Here is a 20486-nt window from a genome sequence, read left to right on the forward strand (position 1 = left end):
CACCCATAATCATACCTCACCTTTATTTACAAAAGAGGCATTGCCTAGAGCTGCTGGGAAGGTCTGTGCATTGTTAGACCAAAATTGTCAGCCACCTAGATCTTGCTGTACGAGGACCAGAGAAGAGTTTGGTTTCCAGTTAGGTCAAAGGGCATGAGCGGAGGACCGGAATTAGTCAAAGACCTAATAGCAAGTAAAAGAAGATCATATTCTGCATTATGACTGTGAAAAGCTTCAAGTCCCAAACTTGGGGAGAAGAACTTTGCACTAAAAAGAGGTTGCAGAAAAGGCAAAGAATGAGTGAGGGATACCTGACGAAGCTGAATGTTATTAGGCTGACACAAGGATGAAGAAAACATACTAGAAAATGATACTGGACATGAAAACAGTAGTAATCCTTCCTCATCATAGAGGCGTAAGTTGTATTGATTACAATCTTTAAGATCACATGTAAGATGATTCTGGCTTCAATTCTAGGGCACAACTTCAACAACTAACATTAAAGTACCCTCAACAACAGTTTTCCAGCAAGTCTTAAAAGACTAAAGACTAACCCACGATTATAACAGTCGGAAGGAAGTTAATGGGTGATAAACTGTTACAGTTATTTATCAATCTGGGCGAGTCACAGCTGGCTATGGACAATCGCACAGCTACACTTAGGACACCCATAGCCGAAAACATTCTTGCAACAGAAGTCACATGTCACCTAAAATTGGAAGCGCTGACTCCCTTCTGGTAAAATGCATCATTCCTCTATCCACTGCAGCCAGTTGGAAGTCCATTTCAAATATGACCTTCATGTGTAAAATCAAGTTGGATGCTGCGTGTGATCAACTACTGTAACCATCTTGCGACTCATCAGAACCAGGACAATGAACAGCCTGGTTTCTAACCACACATGGAACCAAGCCAGTCTGGCCTGTGGCATCAAGAAAGGGTTTCTATGGACAAACAAGAGGCTAAATGGCATGGGAATTCCACTTGATTTCTGAATTTCCTTTGGTAAGTTTCTCAAGTTCTGTGGTGAGAACACCAGGAAGGAGCGGCAGATCTATCTGGGAAAGCAAAAATGTGTTGGGCTCCATGATATTTATTCACTTCAGCCCTTTCTATCTCATGCCCTAAAATGTCACCCATCAGGTTCTGCAGGGCTAGGTGCTCATTCCCCCAGTTTAACAATTAAATGCACCCACTCACAGGAATGCTCATTAAGGTTTCACATGTACGGGCGTAAAACCTAGCTAGCAGCAGCAATGAACAAATCATTACAGACTTTTTAGTTGAAAATTCAGGGTGGATTAGGTCTTGTATACTGGCACTAAATGGGCCCACAACAATAACTGCCAGACTTCTTTCCTTCTCTTGGCTGCTTTCCTTTAGTGGAGTTCTATTAATAGCACCCACTGTGAAATCTATTGCTGGATGGGGACCTTACCATGAATAAAAGTATTTGTGGTAGTCACAATCTGTTATATCTACTTACAGCTGGCAAAAAAAAAATATCTATTGCAGATTCTAAATATACAGGACCATATAATATCAGAAAGACATTGAAAACACTAAAATTTAGGATGTTTCTACTAGGTGTGGGTAAACTGGGAAGGGGGAGAATGTAGAGTTTTTCTATTGATCCCTAAACCCTTCAGAATCACAAGCAAAATATTTTATAAGATCACTAGCAAAACATAGCATGTCGAGTCCAATGAAGCTGCTAGCACACAATCAGTCTCAAATATTCCCTCCCTCACAAATGACAGAGTTGTGCAGGTAGAAACTGCAGCAAAAAACTCTGGCATTGTGAGAGACAAACGGCTGCCGCAGGATGTTTCTTCGTCGCCTCCTTCGTAGGACCACCACCAACCTCTTGCTGTTTCCACTGCCCAGCAGTGCACTGAAGACTGGGCTTTGGTTGCAGGCCATGCCGTGTCAGGGAAGGTAATGAGCCCCAGAATCTGTTTAACAGCAGCAGCACCAGGCAATATCAGCGGAACTGGAATGACTGGCCTCCCAGGCAGGTACCGCGTTTATGGCGAATCTGCGTCTACATCAGTTTTCTACTCCCCTCTATGTAAATGCTGCTGTGGCTGGTGCAGAATGGGAATATAGGGGGCAGCACAGTATGTGAGACGAGAAAAGGGAGAAATACCCCAGTATTGAAAGACAATGGACTTAATTTGTGAAGCCGCCTTCTTCATCTAAGAAGATTCTCTTTTTTTCATCACCCAGCATTGCTGAGTAACATTACACTACACTGACTGCCCGGCAGTACTAAACCACATTTGTTTCTTCACCTGTGCTGCCTCCTGAACACTCCACACTGCATTACTTAAAGCGCTCAATTTTACCTACAGCACGGGATGCTTTGTTCAGCACATGGGGAGTCCAGAGCCCGGAAAGCATTTCATAAGCTAAGCCAAGGTGAAGAAAATTCGTTACTTAGCTGTAACTGTATTTCTCCAGTATTGGAATCTTTCATAGATTCACATGCTTGAATCATTCTGGTCATCGAGATGGGAGTCGCTGGTACCTTTACAAAGTAGTGTCAATATAGACCTAAACATAGAGGCTTTAGGCCCATTAGTTTAGTAATCTATCATTCATTTTTTTTTAAGAGGGACTAATGTGGAGTCCACCAATCAGGGACACTACCCTTTAGAACACTCATAAGAGAAGTTCCAGTCCCTCAGATTTTCTACTGCACATAGTGCTAGGGAGTCTCCACTGAGCTCTGCTCAGCTTTTCACTGTTTGGATATTTTAGAAGACTTTAGTCTCATTGCTTTACTGCTCTGAATGTTCCACCTTTAGTATTCTCAGCTTCACCTTATCAGAAGACTGACATGTCTGACAAGGAGAAGAAAAGTCTCTTTACACCCTGTAAGACTTGTCGCAAAAAGGTTACATTCTGAGGACCCACATCGGAATGGCATTTATTGCCTCTACCATGATCACTCTGCAAAGTATTGCAAGGGATGTTGTATCTTTTCCAGCAAAACTTTAAAGGAAAGAGAAGGAAGGCTGCTTATCTAGCTGCAAAAGCTGAAATCCAGGAAAGAGCCAGTTTCAGATTCTGATAGTGAGGACTCCTCATCATCTTCTACTAGATCCTCCTCAGAACAGCCTAAAAAAAGCCTGCAAAAAGGCCACCTCAGGGTCTTACAAAGGCCACAGCCCTTCTAAATCTCCTCACAGATCCAGGTCTCTCATCTGTAAAAGAGAGAAAAGAATATCGGTCTTTGGAAAAAAAAAAAAATCCTCTGAGCTGCCTACGACACCTGTTAAGGTCTCCCAACCCTCAAAAAACCTTCCTCAGCTGCAGCCATCGATGAACACTATACCGTCGATGAATGCCGATGAGCTCCCCTCCATCGGCGGGAGCGCTGATGACTACCCTACTGTCGATGACAGAGTTGATGATGTCCTTTACGTCTTGGTCGACGAAGTTGCTATAGACAACAAAGAACGGTGACCATTTCTTCCCAGTCTATGGCTGCCTCCTTTTTACCAACGACATTGTTGTCTATGGCATCAGTCCACACTTCCTTGTCGATGACAAAGAAAGTCTCTTCCATCAACAACTGCACTGACGGGTGCATCCCACATCATCCTGTTGACCCTGCCTACCACCTCGTCTACGAGTGAAAAGACTCAGGAAGCAGGAATTGAATGCTGTTGACACCTAAACAAACTTCTTCTAGTATGGCGACTCCTCTCATACAAGCTGATTTGCAGGAGGGGGAAGAGGACTTGGAAGACCAAGGACCCTATGGGATAGGACATAGGCCCTCCCAGTTAACTGTCAGGAGGGGGACAAAGAATATTATGAGAAATATGAACCATGATTTTTTACTTCCTAAGTGCAGCCATAACAGGAAAAGATGGTGTAAATACCAAACTCCATAAATTCTGATCTACAACACATGTTGTGGGATTAAAGAAAGAGTTTTCCACCCGCTGGAGAGATCGCACCCCACCCATCTATGCCTGCTAGATTCCCAGCACCTCAATCAGCCACCCCTCTCCAGAGTTCCAGACACGACCAGACCGGGCATCACTTTCTTCTTCCACTTTAGGAATCTTGGCGTAATGGGGAAGCCGAAGTTAGGCACAGCACAGGCTTCCTCCAGCTCTTCTCAGAGTAAGGCTCAAGAAGGTGACCACAGTAGGTCCACTAATTTATCTTATCTCTCCTCTGCCAGGGGAGCACTTAATGAACAGATCACTCATGTTGAGGAGTAGCACTGATAGATAACCTACTGTCTACCCCAGTTGGGATTAGAATTACATCTTTGGATCAATTACAGGGAATAACGCCTGCTATTATTACTCGGGACAGTCTAACTAGAGATACTAGTTGTATGACTGTGCAAGCGGAGGTGCACCAGCCCAGTTCAGGCTTACCACTGTTCTCGATGAGCAAAACCTATACTCAACACCCAGCTAGAAAGAGGGGAAAAGTCCTAAGGGCAAAAATCAAAAGGGTAGTGAATCAAGGCTCGGGTCCCCTAGAGGGGCAGTAACCCAAAGTATAAGTTCTACAGGAAAGCCTTGTTTGGACTATGAATTGAAAGTTTATTTCAAGATTCCTACAGGCCTTGCCTCAAAAGACTTGAGGCAACTGAAAACTATCTGCCCTGTTTAACTACATAAAGTCTATCCTCGCAAGTCAGGTGACAAGATGGTTGTAAGCTCTGTAGAAGAGCTGGGGCATGGAGTCTAGTACCCAAGCATGTGGGTGTTCACTGTTCTTTCAATGTCTTACAACCTACAAGAGTCTCTACAATGCCTATTAACGTTTTCTCATTATTGCATCCATGTTCTTGGATGGCTTAGCATCCAAATATTCAGAGAAGGCATGACACCTACCCTTTAGTAATAGAGGAAGACCCAGCCCATCGCAGGGTTGTACAGGTGGTTTGCCTCCTAACATAGGGCCTGATTTAGAGATTGGCAGATAGGGTTACTCTGGCACAAACGTGACTGATATCCTGTCGGCCATATTACAATCCCATTATATCCTATGGGAAATGTAATATGGCGGACAGGATATCTGTCATGTTTGTGACAGAGTAACCTGTCTGCGAAACACTAAACCAGGCCATTAAACATGTGTTAACTTAGCTGAGGCAACTCCTTATGTTATCTTAGTTAACTATCCCCACATTGAAAGCTGGCTTGAACAAGCCCTCTGAATAACTTTACTACAAAGTGGGTCACTGGCTAGGGAAGCATCATGGTTGAAGGACCTAGAATGTCTCGATGCATTAACAAGGTCAGGAGTATTGGTTGCACTGGGAGGAACAAAAAATGTTTTGATGTGGATTGTGTCAATATTAATTTCAATTCGATTGGGTTGGTAGGTCAATAGCTGGCTGTGACATCTTTGAAACTGGGTCCGTCTCCCTTATAATAGCCCTCCTATTAGGGTTTGTTATTTTGATATAAACCACCAATAGTATTCTGTGATGCTGGGAGGTATACTCCAACTTTGGAGATGCAGGCAAAGGCAGCCCCTGGTAATTTCACAGTATGCTCTTTTAATAAGTTTGAGCTCTTTGTTGAGCTGCGACCCGCATTGTGGAACATGGATGCGGGGTGCTATTGCCTGCATCTGGAAATTAAGTTATCCGTCCTGTCCGGAGGGCAGCTTCAGGCCTCAGTGTCATTAGTTGGAATGGGGCAAGACTATCTAGTGAAGTCAGTGATCAGATTGGGATTGCTTTCATCAGGTAATTTAACTTAGCTTGCTTGCAGGAAACAAAGGATACTTCATGTAGCTTTTTTTTTTTTGAAGGATACAAATCTTACTTCATTCCCACAATCGCTTCTAGCTCTGGCCGCGCAAGAGGTGGTGGCCTTACTATCTTCTGTGATGTTAAAATGCAGGTTTGAAGAGCTAGTAACTGGTTTCCCTAACCTTCAAGCCATTATGATCACTCACCTCAAATAGTTTTAACGTCCTATTGTTGAATTTTTACCATGCTAATCTCTCCTCGCATAGTATGGTTAATCTACACTTTAAAATGCTACCTCAAAAAGATAGAAGGTAGTACTTCTTCACCTCTTGGTGTCCTATTGTTAGAAGATTTTAATATTCATTCATGTGGGAACACGGAATGGTGCCCTAGGATTGCCTCTTTAGGTGGCACGACGTATGGACTGTACTTGGACCATACTACGCCAGGGGATTTTTAAATGGCCTTTTATGTGAATTTAATCTTGTTTTTTCCTTTGATAAATTTGTCTTTTAACCCCTCTTGTCCTATTCAATTTACTTCCACTGGTCAGAGGTGCTTTTGAACCTGTTGACTTTTTGTCTCAGCCTCTTTTTATTTTAACCTTTTGGAGAGTGAAATGATTCCCATGAGTAGCTTCAGTGATTACAACCATATATCTTTCTCCTTAGAAGTAAACGAGAACCACATGCTCAGAGTGAGAAATATGTATAAAAACCTGGTTCCGTGTGACCAAGCGTGGAAACTGAGGTGGTCTCAAATAGAACATGAAAACAAGAATGAACAACTATTTTGTGATTGCACTCATGACTTTGCTATTTGCTTACTTGAAGTCTCACTTCCTGAGATTGTATACGCGTTTGGAAACAAAGCAAGGTCAAGTCTCACTTTGCACCAACAGTTGTTTATTCAACCCTGTAGGTGGCCTAATAAAGATTGCACACAATAATTTAATGCTTGCCAGTAAAACCAATGCTAGTGCTAACAACTTGGTCACAAGCATGTCAGATTAGATATAATGTGGTGGGTAAAAGAAGGAAACACCTTTTAAAAGGTGCGGTCTGGGATTATCTCCTCCAAGCCAGCTGTCTGAAGAACAGTGAAGCCTTTTGGGAGATTGCTAATCACCCTCTCTTTGCTCATCATGACAATGGTTTGCTCTGCTGTCATACCATTCCAGAAAGGTGGGTGTCACATTTTGCTGAGATTTACAATAGCCAGTTGTCTGAAGTCCACCCGATTGAAGGGTTCTTCAAAAATGTGGGGTCAAACCTAGTTTTTACGTTTGAGGAAGTGGAGCAGGGGACCTTGGAACTTGGCAAGGGCAAACCACCGTGCCTGGATGGAATCTCGCCAAAGTTAACAAATAAAGAACCTGTCCTGAATGCAACTGTTAAGTCAGGCCCTTTGTGTTAACGGCCCCCCTCTATCATAGGACAGAGGTGTTTTAAAAGGGGGACAATGACAATCCACAATGTTATAGATCCATTTCGCCATTTGATTGTGTTGCAAAGGTGATCAGATGAGTTGTTCCTAACCACATATTAATTTGATGGATAACAATCATCTAATCTGACCTGCAATAAGGTTTTAGGTCGGGCAATGACCAGAGCCTGAGTTTATTTTTAATTGTAAATAAATACACATTGGCATGGTCAGGTGCAAGCCATATGGTATTCATTGATCTTACCTCAGCTTCTGATCAAGTTAATTGTTAAAAGTTGCGGAGCATCCTCCTTTCGTTAGGGGTAGATCGGTACCCCATGCTTTTTCTGAAGCATCTCCATATGGATACCACTGCTGTTATGCCAGAGGTTTCTCTTACTCAAGATCTTCTAGTAACAATAGAGGGCTCCGTCAAGGATATATTGTCATGCCATTTTTATTTATTGTGTCTATCAATGGTTTAGAGAACACTATTAGCCAAACGAGAAGACTGTCCCTCAGTAGGAAAAATACTTATTCCAGCTCTGCTCTACGTGGCGACGCCATTCTTTTAGCAAGGGCTGCTGTGGGTTTGCAAAACTCTTCTTTACTCGAGATTCCTTTATGGAAGGCCTGGACCTGTTAACTAATTTTAACAAATCTTTCATCCTGACTGCAGGTCCTAGATCTACTAAAACCAAGTCTTTTAGAACCCAAGGTCTCATGTTACAGAGGGTTCCTTTATCCTATTACTTAGGTATCTTGTTTGATTGGCAATTTTGTTGGATGCCTCTTATTGAAGCAAAAAATTGAATTTAAGCGGCCCATCTCCTCAGGCAATGGTTTTTGATTTAGATTGGGCAGGAAACCTCTGAAGGCATTACTGAAGGTGTACCAAGTAAAGTGTATTTCTAAGGTGGCTTATGGTAGTGACATTTGGGGGTAATTTAACTGTTCAACACACCAGGTTTGTGGTGATAATTTTTTTTTACTGTGTTGCAAAGGGTGCTTTTTTGCGTAGTTCCAGGTTCCCTGTGCACAATTTACCTTTCTCATCTCTGGTCACTTTGTCCACTTCTTTGCTGGGTTTCCATGTGGACAGGGGATATGCTTAATTAAACAAAGACATCTTGCTTGATTGTCTTTCTATGGCTAATGCCAAGAGTATCCTCTGGCATAGCTATATTAAGAATTGTTTTTTAGCAGGAGATGTTTGACAGTCTGAGGTCCCTGGTTAAGAGTGACATGATTTGGGGGGAAATGATTTCTGTTGTGGAAGCAAGCTGAAAGAGAAAGTTTAAAATGTTCTAAAGTCTCAGGTCGGTGTTATGCACTCCTAAAACCTGTTCCTTTCATGGAGCTGTACCTCACTGCTGTAGCCAACAATTACAATCACTTTCTGCACAGAAGGATTAGAATGGACTTAGTACACCAGTTATTAGCCAATCCAAAACAGTGGGGTGAAACAAAAATGTAGGTACTTGTGGCTGCGACCTTGTGTCTCCCCAAGATAACTTCCATTATGCAATGTTTTGCAAATATTATGAGAAACCAAGGAGAGATTTTATCATCCCTATTCTAAAAGGTTTTAGTCTTTACCAAGTTTGTCCAACATTGTTATTTTTGCAGTTCCTCAGTTACTATGTTTAACGGTTGTACGTTTTTTAAGTTGTTCATTAATTATAGGGCATGCTATGGACGGTTGACCTGAGCTGTTGCTTATTTAAGGATTCAATAATTTGAGGGCTTTTCATAATTTAGAATTTTAAAAAGGAGGTGATACATCGCTTAAAGACAGCAAATTATTTTAAACGGACTCTCAGGCGGACCCCTTGAATTATTTGTAAAACACTGTATAAACTAAGAGAACATTCACATTTATCACAGCAAGACAGTGGTTCTTTGCAACACTGAACTTTCCGTGGGTGAGAAAGTGCTTAAGACCCAACAGGAATAGAAGTATAGCCAGAAGGAACAGGAGCTGAACAGTTCACAATGCAAGGGCATGCCTAAAAGAAAATCTGAACTGTGACAATGGTCAGAATGCAAAAGCTGCAACACATGCATAAATGAAAAATAAAATGTGAGGCATCTTTCAAAAATCAAAACAGAAAAAAGTCAGGGAGCAGAACTCCAGCAACCTGAAGAGGACTCAGTCATCAACTCAGGAGAGGTCTCATTTCCTGCGATTTCTGTGGAGGAAGCAAGAAAAGGGACAAAAAGGGGGAGGAGCCAAGTGGTTAAGGACTTTTCAGACAAACACATTACCAAAACAGGAAAAGTTACTTTAATGGGGAGTCACAAATTATTAGCCCGTGGATTCTCTCCTGTGATGAACGTGAAGGAAGTAAGGGCAGGGATAAACATATCTTCTCCATGGCAGTTTTAACAAATAACCATAACGCAAGCACAAAGATACAAAAATCATTATGAGAGCTACCTACCTTGACACACCACTGTTAATATAAAACATTAACACGCCCGTTAGCCCACACACAGTGACTAGTAATACTGTGAACAGAAGAAATCATGTGCTGGGATCACCACATACCTTTTTGATTCACGTATTTAATGCTCTCCTAATCATAGCTAGAGAGAATCCATTTCAACACAGAGGAGGCGGCAGAGGTGGAGGCAGTGTAACCTGAAGTAAACAAGTTACTTGGAGTGAGGTTTACAGAAGGCACATGGAGTTAACCATGCAGGCCTCTGCAAAGCCACTAACTACCCTTTCATTAAATAAGTAAATGCAGGTGTACTTTCTGGAATGGGAGATTATCTGCTTTTACATAATGCTTTAATTCAAGATACTATCAATCCAGTAAGAGGCTCAAAGGCATTAAAGGCCAATGCATCAATCTTAAAAAAAATAGCATGCACAGAGTCCAAGGGTTCCCCTTAGAGGTAAGATAGTGGCAAAAAGAGATAATTCTAATGCTCTATTTTGTGGTAGTGTGGTCGAGCAGTAGGCTTATCAGAGGGTAGTGTTAAGCATTTGTTGTACACACACAGGCAATAAATGAGGAACACACACTCAAAAGACAATTCCAGGCCAATAGGTTTTTATGTAGAAAAATATATGTTCTTAGTTTATTTTAAGAACCACAGGTTCAAGATTTACAATCAATACTTCAAATGAAAGGTACTTCACTTAGGTATCATAGGAACTTTGAATCAGCAAAATATCATGTACAGTTTTGGCAAAAATGGAAATAAGCTATTTTAAAACTAGACAGTGCAAATTTCAACAGTTCCTGGGGGGGGTGAGTATTTGTTAATTTTGCAGGTAAGTAAACCACCTACAGGGTTCAAAGTTGGGTCCAAGGTAGCCCACCGTTGGGGATTCAGGGCAACCCCAAAGTTACCACACCAGCAGCTCAGGGCTGGTCAGGTGCAGAGGTCAAAGTGGTGCCCAAAACGCATAGGCTTCAATGGAGAAGGGGGTGCCCAGGTTCCAGTCTGCCAGCAGGTAAGTACCCGCGTCTTCGGAGGGCAGAGGAGGGGGGCTTTGTAGGGCACCAGGGGGGACACAAGTCAGCACAAAAAGTACACCCTCAGCGGCACGGGGCGGCCTGGTGCAGAGTGCAAACAGGCGTCGGGTTTGTAATAGGTTTCAATGGGAGACCCAAGGGTCTCTTCAGTGAAGCAGGCAGGCAAGGGGGGAGCTCCTCGGGGTAGCCACCACCTGGGCAAGGGAGAGGGCCACCTGGGGGTCGCTTCTGCACTGGAGGTCGGATCTCTCAGGTCTTGGGGGCTGCGGGTGCAGTGTCTTTACCAGGCGTCAGGTTCTTTGAAGCAGGCAGTCGTGGTCAGGGGGAGCCTCTGGATTCCCTCTGCAGGCGTCGCTGGGGGAGCTCAGGGGGGTCAACTCTGGCTACTCACAGGGTCGCAGTCGCCGGGGAGTCCTCCCTGTAGTGTTGGTTCTCCGCAGGTCGAGCCGGGGGCGTCGGGTGCAGAGTGGAAAGTCTCACGCTTCCGGCGGGAAACGTGTTGTCTTTAAAAGTTGCTTCTTTGTTACAAAGTTGCAGTCTTTGTGGAACAGGGCCGCTGTCCTCTGGAGTTCTTGGTCCTTTTAGATGCAGGGTAGTCCTCTGAGGCTTCAGAGGTCGCTGGACCCTCGGGAACACGTTGCTGTTGCAGTTTTTCTTGAAGTGGGGAGACAGGCGATAGGGCTGGGGCCAAAGCAGTTGGTGTCTCCGTCTTCTCTGCACGGCTTCTGGTCAGCAGTCCTTCTTCGTCTTCAGGTGGCAGGAATCTATCTTCCTCGGTTCTGGGAGCCCCTAAATACTCAATTTAGGGGTGTGTTTAGGTCTGGGGGGTTAGTAGCTAATGGCCACTAGCCCTGAGGATGGCTACACCCTCTTTGTGCCTCCTCCCTGAGGGGAGGGGGGCACATCCCTAATCCTATTGGGGGAATCCTAAAAGTCAGAGTCACCTCAGGACACCTTAGGGGTTGTCCTGACTGGCCACTGACTCCTCCTGGTTTTTCTCATTATCTCCTCCAGCCTTGCTGCCAAAAGTGGGTCCGTGGCCGGAGGGGGCGGGCATCTCCACTAGCTGGAATGCCCTGTGGCGCTGTAACAAAGGGGGTGAGCCTTTGAGGCCCACCGCCAGGTGTTACAGTTCCTGCAGGGGGAGGTGAGAAGCACTTCCACCCAGTACAGGCTTTGTTACTAGCCACAGAGTGACAAAGGTACTCTCCCCATGTGGCCAGCAACATGTCTGGTGTGTAGCAGGCTGGTAAAACTAGTCAGCTCACACTGGAAGGCAGGTATGTTTTCAGGGGGCATCTCTAAGATGCCCTCTGGGGTGTATTTCACAATAAAATGTACACTGGCAACAGTGTGCATTTATTGTGCTGAGAAGTTTGATACCAAACTTCCCAGTTTTCAGTGTAGCCATTATGGTGCTGTGGAGTTCATGTATGAGAGAATCCCAGACCATATACTCTTATGGCTACCCTGCAATTACAATGTCTAAGGTTTTGCTTAGACACTGAAGGGGCATAGTGCTCATGCACCTATGCCCTCACCTATGGTATAGTGCACCCTGCCTTAGGACTGTAAGGCCTGCTAGAGGGGTGACTTATCTATACCATAGGCAGTGTGAGGTTGGCATGGCACCCTGAGGGAAGTGCCATGTCGACTTAGTCATTTTCTCCCCACCAGCACACACACAACCTGGCAAGCAGTGTGTCTGTGCTGAGTAAAGGGTCCCCAGGGTGGCATAAGACATGCTGCAGCCCTTAGAGACCTTCCCTGGCATCAGGGCCCTTGGTACCAGGGGTACCAGTTACAAGGGACTTACCTGGATGTCAGGGTGTGCCAATTATGGAGACAAAGGTACATTTGTAGGGAAAGAACACTGGTGCTGGGGCCTGGTTAGCAGGCCTCAGCACACTTTCAAATCATAACTTGTTATCAGCAAAGGCAAAAAGTCAGGGGTTAACCATGCCAAGGAGGCATTTCCTTACACTTACAGTTCAGCTACATTACTAAGTTTGATTAAAGCTTTAAGGGACTACTTAGTATGTGCTTTGCTTATGCAAACTGTCTTAATCTAAAGGAAATATACCAGAGAAACTAGCCTGTGACATTTGCATCAAGTGTTAAAGATTTTGGGATTGTCAGTGCTTAAATAAAATCAAAGTAAAAGATAAAGAAATTATTTAACTGTAACCTTGTAATTTTAACGGAGTAAGGTTTACTTAATGAAACAGACAAATAATGTGTTGCTTGTAAAAAATATAAACAATCTAGTAAAAATGACGGAACAAATAAGAAAACCACTGTGTACTTGTGAAAACTAGGTTAAATGAAGGAGTTGAATGTCTGATCCTACAAGTCTAAAGAATTACCACTCCAAAAGTTGGGTTCCAATACTTTAGCTACTATCGTGATCGTGGGTTTATAAGCAGGTTTTGACAGAGATTTTTTTGTTTTCTTATTTTTGAAGAGCAGAACTCATTTAAGCTAGCCTCAAAGCCAATGAAGTTCCATGCCAAGGTTATAAGACCTATTATCTGCTCTCACAAAGTTTAGATTTAATCATTTCTAGGTATAAATAATCCCAAAACTTTACATTTGTGAGGTTAAGGTGAGGAAACAATTTCTCTGTACTCAAGATTCGAAGTCCAGAATTGGTAAGAGTAAGGACGTGACCGTTCAGCAAAAGCGGACATTTTCTATGGAAGACCTGAGTCTCTTTTTGGGGGAGACTCAAGCGATGTTAACTATGCCTGACAAGTTCAGAAAGACTTAGGCGAACAAACCACGAGATGGCTTAACACCTGTTGAATTACTGCATAATTATCAAACCTCTAGAACTACATAGAGAGAATGTGTGTATGAATTTTCGTTAGCAGATTATAATTAATCTTTTTTGTAGGAAGTCCAGGGCCCTACTCGTGGAGGTGGACAACTAAGAGATTATTTGGCATGGTCCCAAGTTAGGACTAGGTCTTTCAGTGGTCCCAAATGATTAAATATCTTTCTTTTCATTTGTGTTGGGACATGCCTGTCTACTTAATATTTATTTCTTTGTTCTCACTACAGGACATGGACCAGAGAGATGTGGCGATTCAGGACCTCTTCCAAAATCTCCATACCCCAATGGCACAGGTAAGACTAAGATCAGAGTTCTTTTTTAAAGTGCACATAACAGCTGTCATCCAGGGTCATTTTCTCTTAAACGATGAGCAATTATATGGGTGTCCTGCTATGATGTGTGATTTTACTCACCCTGGTGTACTTATCTGGACTACAGCAAGGCCAGGCATATATAGTATGGAGGTTATGAGAGGAATCACAAAGTGTCCATTATGTACAATGGAGCAAATGAAATTTCTATTGGGGTCTCTAATTGGAAAAGGAAAGGAATATATGTGAAACTCTACTGTAGTAACTACCTGCACCAAATTAAGCTGCAGATGTTAACTAAACTGAGTCTGCACCGCCAAATTCATAAGACAGGGATAACAAGTAGAAATCAGGAGATTAGGTTTGTGAGAGTCCCCATTCCTTGCTACAGTTTTGTCTGAACTGCTCACTGAAGTGTCTGAAACACAGATCATACAAACTAGTTCATCCTTTCCAGTACTACTGTAGACACGAGACGCGCATTTGCGTGCTCGGGACGTAACGTGTTCTATTTTTAGATACAACGCATTTGGTTCGTTCGTTAACAGGAACGCCGTAAACTTACTTAAATATGTGTAGAAGCGAGACGCGCGGGAGCGCACTCGCAATATAGCGTTTACTTATCATGAGAATACCAATTTTGTTTTGTTTACAACTTTAGGAGGTAAGGACTCTGGAGAGATTGTATCTGGATTACTGGAGTTGTAAATCTTGAACTTTGATTAATGGTGATTATAGACTTGGGGACTACAAAAATTAAAATATAATATATATATTTCTCTTTAGCCTTGAAGTATACGGCCATCAAAAATTCATGAGCTTCTAAGATTCGAGGAACTAGATGTAAGACTCACGATTTGTTTTAACTTAATTTGGACTTTCAAATTGGGCTTTTGGTTACTTATGTAGTCATGTTGGATGTTGTTCATTGATTTAATAGGTATACCGTTCAGATGTACTACATAGTCAAAATACGGATACTTTAAATTACTCAAGAGTATATGAGATTGTAAGTATATATGGTTGAATTAACTTTAACTATACATTGACAAATGATGTTTTTTTGCTTTTTGAATTTATTCTGTATTGCATATACATAGATTATTTTGTGTGGGTACTAAGAAGTGGTTCATGTCATCACATACATAGGTTTCACCTTTTGTTTCTCTTGTATGTTTTAATTTTATTCTGGTGATTGGTAGCACTGTGACCATCATTATAGGTTAACCTGATAGAGCACCAATGAGGGTGTGCTTTAGGTGATGTTTGGTTATTTGTTATTTGGTGTTTAGAATTGATCATTTAAAGGCTTGATAATCAGGTGAATCACTATTCCTCTCACACCATCTGGTGTTTACTGTCTCTCTTTTTTCTCTTAAGGATATTTTAAATTTGACTCTACGTATTATTTGGTTTGAGCATTTTGGTTTCTAATACAAACTATGTATTCACAATTTAGAGCCCTGAAGAAGTCGTTGGGGACAAAAGGACTATCCCAAGACGAAACACGTGTTGGCTCAATGTGTATGGCTCAAGATGTATCTTCATGAAAGATATTGATTATCAGAAGATGTGATCAAATAAATCTTGGATAGAATTGAACTTGATAAAGACTGGCGTGATATTCATGATTGTGTTCTCTTGAACTTTACTCACTTGAATTTTGACCTGGTTGACTGTTAAATAGATAACTTTGCTACATTTTAAAAAAGATAGAAGAACGAGGGGGGACCTCACATTTTGCTTATCTTTGTTGGGTTCTTGGAACCTTTAAGGGAGGGGTGTTTTCCCTTGTGTAGGTAACCCCTAAGGATATTTTTGGCCAATTAGTTTCCTGAGCGCCATCAGTCCCCTTTTTTTTACACCCAAATTCTCTTTTCATCCTTTCAAGTAGTCTAAGATGGCTGGCACAGCTATTAACAAAACAGCCAAAAAAGACTCATCAAGAATTATTTCATTTTTCCTATTTTAGCAAAAAAGCAGCGAGAGTCAGCAGACATCTGATGTCTTATAAAGCAAATAAATTCAAGGGTTTGTTGCTCCACAGAGCAAAACAATTAACTGCCTCAAATCTTCAAGAGTAATGGCTATCTGCCCCATCTACCACTCTTTGTTTTTAAAAGGGAAGATTAAAAATGAATACGATTAGAAACAAAATCTAAAAACGCTGTCTTTACATAGGCTTCCTTGCTCTTTAAAATGCACATTAAATTGACATAATTCGCAATTTAACACCAACAAAGATGCTATAGTGTTTGGAGACATCAATGGGGGAAGAATCCTGCCACAGAACAGTATTTGAGTTGGAAGATGGGAGAAAAAGCAGGAAGACAGTGTGAGAAAAAAACCCATAAAAAGTAAAACAACAGATAAAACAATGTCCTATAAGACATGATGCCCTGCTCCAGAAGCATCCTTGGTGCAAAGCATTGTTGTATCTTAGAACCAACTGCCTCTGAAACGTAATGGAACAAGTAATCTATTTTTATAGACTTGCCCACATATTTTTCAATGCTTTTGCTTTTAATTTATGATGCTTCTTATGTATGAATAGCTGTAAAATCATCAGTATTTTACAAACAGAAAATAAAAGACGATGCGGTTAGTTTATAAACATTAAGAGGCCCCAAATTGGAGAGTAGACCTCCTTTCAGAAGTCTGCTAGTATAAACTGAAGACAAAAACATTGTACATTAATAAAATTCAACACTCCACACCATGTTTAACCTGAATCCATTTATAAATCCTTTGTATGATTTACTGAACATTGAGAGGAGGATGCTTGATAAAATAGAATGCAACCAACATATTCAAAAACAGCATTCTTTAGAGCAGTGTTTCTTAAGCTGAGGTAGTGGACACCTGTGAGCCTGCAAGGGATAATCAGGGGGTTGCAATGGTTTAGAAAACTAACAAATATTAGCACATTAACAAAGAATATATATGTAAAAAATTAAACATTTTTTTTTCTTTAAAAAATCTCCATAAGCAAATTACAAATTCAAGGCTAAAAATTTAGTTATAATTATCTTGATTTATGGGAGCAACACAAATAAAGCAAACAGAATCTAGTGCAGACTCATCGCCTCAAATGAAGTACTGGTATGTACCAACAAAAAGAGAGCATTCATTAGGTGCAAAAAAGACCAACTGATATGCTACTATCTGCCATATTACTTCATCATTTATCAATAAAACTACATTTTGAAATGCTCCAGGCAAAAATTGAAAAAATAGGTTTTTGCAAATTTTGTGGTTGTGAATAAAAATTAAAAAAAAATCATAATATGTGCATTTGTTTCAACTGTGTGGTTCGGTATTTGTGTATAATTTGAAATTCAAACTGTAAAAACTACCTAGGTGAGGGTTCCATGCTTCTTGTAGTGATTCAGTGGGTTTCCATTCAAGTCAAAAGGTTAAAACACTGCTTTTAGAGCACTAACAACAATGCTAAAGACTTCAACCTAATAAATGAAATATAATTTAATAAATAATATAATGAAAGAAAAAAGTACACACGCTCTTTCCTCAGTGAGGTCAAGTAAACAAAATGGATACAAGAAAATATTATCTGAGAAACAAAGGTGGTGAGAATGGACAAGCACACAAGAAGCAAAGACGTGGGCAGCAGATTAATCACTGCTCTTACAAAGCGCTGTGAACTTCAAGGAAATCGCAGGGATGCATCAAAGGAGGAGAGAGAAAACAGGGGTGGGGGTGACTGTGAGGAGTACATCAAAACGTGGCTCGTTACCTTGCCAACAAGCACCAACCACCATCTGTGGCTCAATGTGCGAAGAATGGAGGGGGTAATCTTCAGTTACCATTAAGGGGTCATACGCAATGCCATCAACATAAAGCGCAACAGTAGGAAATTCCACATTCAGGACATAATGGTGCCATTCCTTATCGCAAACCTGTAAAGAAGAAAAACTTTATTAAATGCCAGCAGTAACACATTTCTGTTTCCTTTTGAAAGCAGGAGATTTAAAACAAGGCCTATTGCTGAAGTCTATAAATAGCAATGGTAACAGTTTGTGCACTGTCATGTCGGTATATCCATAGCTACAACTAAGAATATCGCCTTGTATCTGAGGACAAGGAAGAGGACCCATCTGGCAGGTGCACAAAATATTCGAGGCAAATCAATCTTTATTCTCCCATCTTCCTATTTCATTATGTTTCACAACCCTCCCAAAGAATCTGTAACGATATTCCTTATGAGGTAACTCCCTCTTCTATCTTTAGATAGCAATATTACACAAATACAACTATAAAGAAACACTGCACTTTAAGACTTGTCTGTGGCTGTACAGAGATGTCATTCTGTACTGCTTAGCCATAAAGATCATTAAGCAGAAACCATATCTGCTGCCATCCCAACTGTTGCAGGTGTTACCTCGTGGACTCTGTATCCATTGTTTTATCTTTAAGCTTGCAAACACAGATTTGAGTACCCAATATAGAGTGCAAAAAATTATGATCATTAGGAGTTTGGCGGTCGGACAAGCTGACCGCCAAACTCACAGGGGGATGCCATCCCGAACATATTACAACGTTCCTGCTGGGCTGACCGGCTGGAACATTATATTACGAGGTTACAGTGCTACAGTATTGGCCTCGGCTCCCTTAGGGGAGGCAAGACCAATACTGTAGCACACCAGCACCATCAGAATGTACACTGCCTGCAAAGCATTCCAATGGTGCTGGGCAGGACCCGTTGCACTGCCCATGCCTGTGGCCCCCAGCACTAGCTTTCCGCTAGCTTTTCCATGGAAAGCAGAGTTGCAATCAGCACTGAGTTCAGCGTCGCCCTGGCTGAGTACAACTCTGACCGCTGTCTAGCCATTGGTAACTACGTTTCCTGGCAGAGACAGCAGTCCTCTGGCAGGTCCGCCCACTAGGGTTGTAATGGAGCAGTCGGACTGCCTGGAGTGCAGCGGTCCGACTGTCACCCCAAGTGTGTTGGTCCTCGGACCATCACACTCGTAATGAGGCCCTAGGGTTAGTTAAAACTGGTTACAAATTGCAGTCTTCATTTTTCCACTGCTTGATACAGTAGCAGTACTACTACAAGAGCAATGCTAGTTTCTTGAAAATTATGCCTTGCTCTATGGACACCACTATGGCTCAGCTGTCAAAACAGAAAACAGACAAATAAGAAGCTCAAATTTCAAACCTCTGCATGGATATATAGGAATCCATCCAACCAAAGAGCAGTGCTCAATTAGGCACAAAGAAAATCTCTGGACAGTGCTGTCTCCTCCAGAGTCCAAAAATTCTACTACGATAAAATAGGAACTGTAGAAAGGCAAAGGCCATGTTCATGAAAACAGCTTTTACCTTGCAAATCACATAACATCAATCTTAATAAGCTTTGCTACAGTTGTGCATAGATACTGATGGGAAAGGGCCACCATTAAACCATAGTCAATCCACTATGACATGATCTAACGCCGTAGGAAGGCATATTTGGGTGTATAACCAGGGAACATGGAGCCACCCCAACTACAGTCATACATAATGGGCTACAAGAGATAGAAACTCCATATGTTGGCAGTTCAGCTTTAAATGGGAGGACAGTTTCCCAATCATGCACTTGCCTGGGGCAAGTAATTTATTAAAATAAGGATTTATTTTTTCCTTTTTAAATTTCTACATCTCAAAGTAAGCACACTTCATAAATAAGACAAACCAGCTTCCAATTGTCAGCAAAAATTGACATATGGTGCCCTAAATAAGAAAAAACTGAAAAGAGGGAATGCACCCTATGATGTTGAGCAAGAAAATTAGTTACTTACCTGTAACTGCAGTTCTCCAGTATTGGTATCTTTCATAGATTCACATGCTTGAATCATCCCCGTCGTCGAGGTGGGAGCCTCACGGTAAACTTAAATATATAAAAAGCAGTAAGTCAGTAAAAGTAAAACCAGTAGGCCCTAGTAGGCCTCATAGGGTATTTTACAGTCTATCCACTTTGTTTTGTGAAAAGACCCAAACTTGAGTATCAACCAATCAGGATTCAGCCCCTCCCAAACACTCCCAACAGAGGCTGAATTCCCTCAGATTTTCTAGTAGGAGTGTGAAGTTTAATATCTGTATGATAGGGGAGCCTCTGAGGGGAGGAGGGTGGGTCGCATGTGAATCTATGAAAGATACCAATACTGGAGAACTGCAGTTACAGGTAAGTAACTAATTTTCTTCTCCAGTATTGGATCTTTCATAGATTCACATGCTTGAATCAGAGTAACGAGCAGTAATGTTTTCTTACTTACTGAATTACATTGACTGTAATTCCATCGTAATTCTATACGTGATGTGATTCATATTAGTTCAGTTTTAAATATGCACTTACATATAATTATATTTATATTCATAAACATCCGAATATAAGAGCAATAAAAGGTGTGTGGCAAGAAATCCTGACACAATTTATGCTATTATTATGGAGAATACGACACGTTAACACAGAATAAGAAAATGAACCATTAATGACCATACCTCGAGTGTGGTGGTGGGATGTGTAAGAGGCTCACCTTAACGAAATAGATGCCTCAGCACTGCTTGTCCCACTGCTGTATCGACCTGGTTAGTCTCCTCTAGACAGTAATGTCTTGTAAATGTGTGTTGGCTGGACCATGTCGCTGCTCTACAGATGCTATGTAGTGGTACACCTGCAAAGAGTG

The 20486-nt window shown here is 41.7% G+C and overlaps 1 protein-coding gene across 4 annotated transcripts in view; it reads right to left on the reverse strand.

The window, feature by feature from the left end:
* The window catches only part of CLSTN1 (calsyntenin 1), a 392368-nt gene that overhangs the window by 120801 nt on the left and 251081 nt on the right, over nucleotides 1-20486 (reverse strand). For 2 of the 4 annotated variants that reach the window (XM_069241167.1, XM_069241166.1), the window contains 2 exons: nucleotides 17555-17717; nucleotides 9304-9354 (listed from right to left, as the gene is read on the reverse strand). In XM_069241167.1, coding sequence (XP_069097268.1) covers nucleotides 9304-9354; nucleotides 17555-17717 — 214 coding nt within the window. The remainder of the gene's footprint in view (nucleotides 1-9303; nucleotides 9355-17554; nucleotides 17718-20486) is intronic. The other 2 variants (XM_069241170.1, XM_069241168.1) reach the window with 1 other exon arrangement.

The sequence above is a fragment of the Pleurodeles waltl genome, chromosome 6 (assembly GCF_031143425.1).
Source record: "Pleurodeles waltl isolate 20211129_DDA chromosome 6, aPleWal1.hap1.20221129, whole genome shotgun sequence".
Taxonomy (NCBI): Eukaryota; Metazoa; Chordata; class Amphibia; order Caudata; family Salamandridae; genus Pleurodeles; species Pleurodeles waltl.